Raw genomic sequence first — 6,058 nt, 5'->3', positions numbered from 1 at the left:
CAGCCGCCAGCCCGGCTCCACAGCGCCGTGTGCGGACGGAGGCCGTGAGGGCCCGGGCCCTGCCACCCAGCAGGGGCCAGCGGCTGCGGGGCCTTCAGCCCTGTCCCCTCCTCGCTGCTCAGCCCCAGCGCTACCCCCGGACAGGGCTTTTATCCCTTTACCAAGTCATTTACCCACGCCACTCATATAAATTGAGACTTAAACAGCTAAGTAATGGCATTTTATCACTTTTGAAGTGATCCTGCCTTGGCGATTGTAAATCTAGTCTGATTTTAATCAGCTGCTTCTCACGTTCCTCTGCTTTTGTACCTCAGAAAGAATCCGTGAGTGGGGTCGGGCATTGGCTCAAGGTCTGGCTGCATGAAGCCCATGTAACGCACACGGGATGCACACGCGTGCTGATGGTAAAAGCACGTGGGGATCTTCAACACTGCTCAAGTCACTCAGTTCAGCTAAGTCTGAACTGAATAATGAATAAAAATCAGTAAACAAGATGCTGGAATTCTGAGAAACAGATGATACTGACTCCACAGAATTACTTACAAAAGAACGCTCAGAAAAAACGCTGGGAATAAGGGAACTGATCAAAAATTGCTTATAAAATCATAAAATCATCATCACTTGTTTGCTTTCTATTCAAGCAACATCAGCACAGATATTCTGTATGGCACATAACACAAGGACAAATGAGACCAAGGAGCTGATCTCAAACTTAAGAAAAGCAAAGAGCTGAGATGGAAATAAAGTCAAAATTCCTCCTGAGACGTATTCTGAGAACTTTAATAAATATAAATACACACATGGGTGCTCACCCATCATCTACTCCTCACCTTTTTTTTCCCTGAAAAAATATTACTATAAAGAAAGGATTAGTTTATAAAAGTCCAAATACTTACATTGAAAAAAACATCAAGGGAATAAATAAACATGAAAAAGAAGTCGTCTGAAATGCAAATCTCACAGAAACGTATCAATTACTGTATATTTTTAAATAGAGATTTGGGAGATTCAACACTGCAGTGCAATAGGAACAAATACTAAGACTACCGTCTCAAGGCACGCCAAAGGTGCTGCCTCCATGTCAGGCAGGAAAAGAGAATTACTGTCAGTGAACCTGCGATGCCAAGAGAGTTGTGTGGCTGTGTGTCAAAGGGGCTGATAATTGTATTTATCAGCTTCAGTCCCACGAATGGGCTGTGCCACTTCATGAAAGAGCAATGGCAAAGCCGCAGCGATAGCATCAGATGAACAGGGACCTGCGGATGAGCACAGGAGGGTTTCAGTGGCTCTGGCCAGCGACGGAAGATTTACAACCACAGGGTATTTTCAGAACTAATTCTGAATAGAGAGAAAACACCACAGGGTTCATAAATACGGCTGTTGTCTCTGAAACATCTGAAATAGCCCACGGACAGGAACAGAACTATGCACGTGTCCGCACAACGCGTCTGTACCCGCTGCGTCTCAAACTGAGCCTTCTGCCCATCAACTCCAAATTTTTCTTGAAAACCCAATTTTTCTTGAAGACTGATAACAGAGTTCAACAACAAGAAGAAAACCAGACAGGTTTTTCCACTGTAACCTTGTCTTTTTAGCCAGGTTTTGATCAGGCTTGGGTGTAAGTGCTCAACTGACCCAGAACTCAGTGAAACTGCTATGACCCACCACTACTTTTGCACAGTAAACGCAAAGGGCAGGATACGATTTGCCAAACTCTTCTCTCCGTCCCAGATACATTTTTGGCTTCATCAGTGTTGGCTGTGATAAAATGAATGACTACAACGCATGGTAGCGGAACAGCTACAACACGGATCACTTTAGTACCAAAACCTCCCACAAACGCTTCTCAATATAAATACACTTAATATCTGAAATACCTTTCTTCCCTTTGGATTATTTAGAAGCTCTGAGCAATCTGCTAAAAGGAAAACAAGTCAGGCATCACCCCGAGAAACCCAGAAAAAAGACCCACGTTTTACTTACTCGTTGATGATCAGATCTGGCGCAAAGCAGAGGAGGTTCCCGTTGGACTGTTTGTACGACCTCCATCCCAGAGCAAACGCCATGAGGAACATCCAGGAGTACTGCAGGAGGGTCATTTGGTCATCCAGGTGTAAATTACGGAAACCTGCGAACACAAACATCGAGGTGTGACAGCACTGGTGGCAAGAAACCCTCCAAAAACCGCCCCTAGCTTGCAGCCCGGTTATCAGCAGCACGACTTGTCTACTATGGGCGTACATTACCACTTCTGGAAGTGGATTTGGCGACAACGTCCCTACTACAGGTTGTAAAAGGGGATGTAACGCTAAGAAGCCCAGAACACCCGCGCGTGCGCCTCTGGAACGGATACAGTCGGATGGATTACAAAAGACAACAGCTTCATTTCACGCACGCTGTAATTCTCCGGGCCGTCCTCCAAAAACAACAGCGTTTTTTACTCTTTGTGACAGCAGTCCACGAGACAATGGGCGGTTTAATGGCAAATGTTGTTCTCATTCTACAACAATAGCGCGCTGAACTTACAAAGTACGGACTGCCTTAGTTACGAGCAGTCACTGCTGCTGATCCTGTAGGAATACATGAACAGAGCCAATTAAACAACGAGGAAATGTGTGCAATCCGAAAACTGGTCCCTTAAACACTGAGAATGCAGACAGCTTTTGGTTTGCAACAGCGGTTCCTATCAGATCCTGCCTAATTTAGCAAGAAAGAAGATTCGATTTTAAAGTCTGAATTCAAGCTGATTTCATTTAATTTTCTTAAGCATCTGACACCTAAAGAGCTCTGAGCAGCGCTGAAGATGTGCAGATAGATGGCATTTATTAATACACAGCACAACTTGGTACGTCTAGCAACGTTGAAAGCAGCAGTAACCACCACTCACTACTGCTAACAGACCAGCAAAGTGTCTCAAAGTTATTTCCAGCTGGCTCAGCTCTTGAAACCTTTGCTCAAAGCCTCCCCAGGAAAAGGCTGTTTTGAAACCCCAGCTCAAGGGTTTGGCAACCAGGGCTGGCTCACTGGTGTATGTCTGCTGGGGTGCACCAGTGGAGTGCATACCAATTAAACATACTTGTGAAAAACCACCCCAGAAAGGAGATAAAAATTGGTAAGAATAGTCATTATTAATATAATTATTAGAGAGAAGATTGGCATTTTCATTAAGAGCGCGTGTTCTCAATGAGAATTAAGGCAGCCCTGGGTAAGCCAGTGTAAGGCCTCCTCAGAACAGCCCCAGCAGACACACACCTCTCTCTCTCTGCTGGACACACGTATTTGAGCTCAGTCTTTCCTGCTGTTAATTTATTTGCCCTGCCGTAAACCGGACACCGTTGTGACTCAGAGATTTCATTAGCAGACTTGGCTGTTGGCACTAAGAGGTGGTTTTGCCAGGCTTTCTGCACACAGGTAGCTAACGGTGCTGCCTGGAAGTGACAGCAGAAACCCAGGAGTCTTGGTTCTGTTGGGAATAAGCAGATCCCTTGGGCTTTTCACTGAGACCAAGGCTGAGATCGGACACCACTCCTGTACAGCGACTGCTGACGGGGTCCTCGGCTCGGAGCCCAAACAGCACCAAACCTCCCCCATTCTCCAGGTCATGGCCAGTTTAACCATGTAGAAAATGAATGTCTTGACTTCCACCCTGGAGCTGGGTGCTCAATGCCTTTTCCCAGTCAAGAAAAACCTACAGATACGGAGAAAGGTGGATACAGAAGAGCCATCCATGTCTGCAGACCCAGAGAGACCAGGGCAGCATCACCAGTCCGTGAGAGCCAAGAGCACCTCACTGCTGAATACTGCAGAAATAATTATCTAATTATGGAGCTAGAGCTAATGAAAATAGTTCTCCGTATTACTTTAAAACACAGAACTCTATTTTAATATGAGTTTTAACGCTCAGTGACCAAAGGGTTCAAGTAAAATACCTGAAAGGTGCCTATAGGAAATCTGGGGAAGAGCTGTTCACTGGGTATGGAGTGATAGGATGAAGGGTGATGGTTTTAAACTGGAAAAGGGCAGATCTAGGTTGGATATGAGGAAAAAGCTCTTTCCCATGAGGTGGTCGATCACTGCACAGGTTGCCCAGAGGTGGTGCAGGCCCCATCCCTGGAGATATTCAAGGTACTGATGGGGTCTGAGCACCCTGATCTGGTACCAATGTCCCTGCTGACTGCAGGGCTGGACTGGATCAGCTGTAGAGGTCCCTTCAACCCAATCATGACATGATCCGGTGAAACCTGTAATTGCAATAAGCTTTTGCATTTGTGTTTTGTTCTGCTTTCCCACCTCAGCCATTCGAGACACGAATTAGCTGTGACGTTATTAAAACTCTGTGTGTGTGACGGCTTTGAAGGACACCGAGCAGGAAGACGGATTCCACGTACCACACAAACCCCTGGCCATTACCCATTTGCTAATTACCTGGTATCGCCTTCGCCCACTTGACGGCGGCGACGACCTGCCGCCCGCCCAGCATGTTGAGGGTGGAGAGGATGCGCCAGCTGGAGTCGGGCAGGGAGCTGTCGTAGCCCGAGTACAGCACCTCGGGCTCGATCACCTCCAGCAGCGACACCAGCGTGGGGGTGAGCTGTGGCAGGGACGCGGGCACGATGCTCTTGTTGTTCCCGGGCGTCTCGGCGGCGTCCCGCGCGCCCGTGGCGCCCGCCTGCTGCATCCCTTTTATCTTCTTCTTCGTTTTCCGAGCTAGGAAAGGTTTGGTAAGTCCCGGGTTAGGTAATGGAAAGCAATAAAAACCCCGCGGAGGAAACGCTGCTCTCCTCTTCCTGCGCTTGCAGGTTGGGCAGCTGGAAACTCTCAAGCGTTTTTTTTTAATCAAGCTGTAAATAATTTCACATCAGTTCTAATTAAACTTCTGGTGAAAATAAGCTTGTTTTACATTTAAATTGAAGCATCATTCATGTTAATGATTCAGGATGTCTGCAGGTACGATACAAGGCTGATCCTGCAATTTCTACTGCGTGTAAAATTCCAGTGAAACTTCGTGTTTCTGGAACTGCAATTATCACGGAACCACAGAATCACAGAATGGCTCCGGTGGAAAAGCCCTCTGAGATCATCACGTCCAACCGCTCCTGTCTACCCCCTAAACCATATCCCTAAGTACCTCATCTACCCGCTCTTTAAACACATCCAGGGATGGGGACTCCACCACCTCCCTGGGCAGCCTGTGCCAGCTTCTGACGACCCTCTCAGTAAAGAACTTCCTCCTTATCTCTAACCTGAACCTCCCTTGGCACAGCTTGGTGCCGTTTCCCCTTGTTCTATCCCCCATCACCTGGAGAAGAGACCAGCACCCACCTCTCTACAAGCTCCCTTGAGGCAGTTGGAGGTGGTGATGAGGTCTCCCCTCAGCCTTCTCTTCTCCAGGCTAAACAAGCCCAGTTCCCTCAGCTGCTCCTCATCAGGCTTGTTCTCCAGAGCCCTCCCCATCCTTGTGGCTCTTCTCTTACACCTGCCTGGAAATATCTGCAGGACCAGGCACTTTCTCAGTTCCTTCAACTATCACGTATAGAAACCACGCAGAAGGAAGGAAAAAACAATATTTAACGGGTAAAACGTTGCTCAATCTCCTGGGCCAGGGAAAACGTTTCTTTGCAGATGCTGGGCAGGAGGAGATTTTCCTCTCGCCAGCTTCTCCTGCACATAAATCACTGCCGCGTAATTAAACCGTAAAACTCATTTGCCAGATAAATAAAGCAGAGACGTTAGCTGTGAGCTACCAAAGCTGGAGCAGCGCCTTCACCAGCGCAACACCCGAGCCTCTGCTCGGCTCCCCTGGAGCACCACTGAGCCCAGCCCAATCCAACCCCCTTCCCTCCCTGGGTCTCAATTCACTGCTTTCTCTTCTGGGACTTGCACCACACAGCAGCACGTCACAGCACCACACAACGTGGTTCCGCAGGAGAAGTTTCTCCTGCCCTGTTCGGCACCTCTAACCATGGGCAACGCGCGGCGCTGGGGTGAGCGCCACCGAAAACCCCGCTCTCTGACCCCGCTTCTGCCCCTGGCGAGCACCGAGGCTTCAGGCAGCAAC

The 6,058-nt window shown here is 48.1% G+C and overlaps 1 protein-coding gene across 1 annotated transcript in view; it reads right to left on the bottom strand.

Moving 5' to 3' along the window:
• Positions 1-1,934: 1,934 nt before the first annotated feature.
• Positions 1,935-6,058, bottom strand: part of LOC104545662 (glucocorticoid receptor-like) — an 11,057-nt gene continuing 6,933 nt past the window's right edge. Inside the window, 2 exon segments of the mRNA XM_010190849.1 lie at positions 1,935-2,128; positions 4,426-4,707. Coding sequence (XP_010189151.1) covers positions 1,935-2,128; positions 4,426-4,707 — 476 coding nt within the window.

Source organism: Mesitornis unicolor, unplaced genomic scaffold, assembly GCF_000695765.1.
Source record: "Mesitornis unicolor isolate BGI_N332 unplaced genomic scaffold, ASM69576v1 scaffold7508, whole genome shotgun sequence".
Taxonomy (NCBI): Eukaryota; Metazoa; Chordata; class Aves; order Mesitornithiformes; family Mesitornithidae; genus Mesitornis; species Mesitornis unicolor.
Note: the sequence above shows the minus strand (reverse complement) of the source record. Positions and strands in the feature narration are given on the sequence as shown.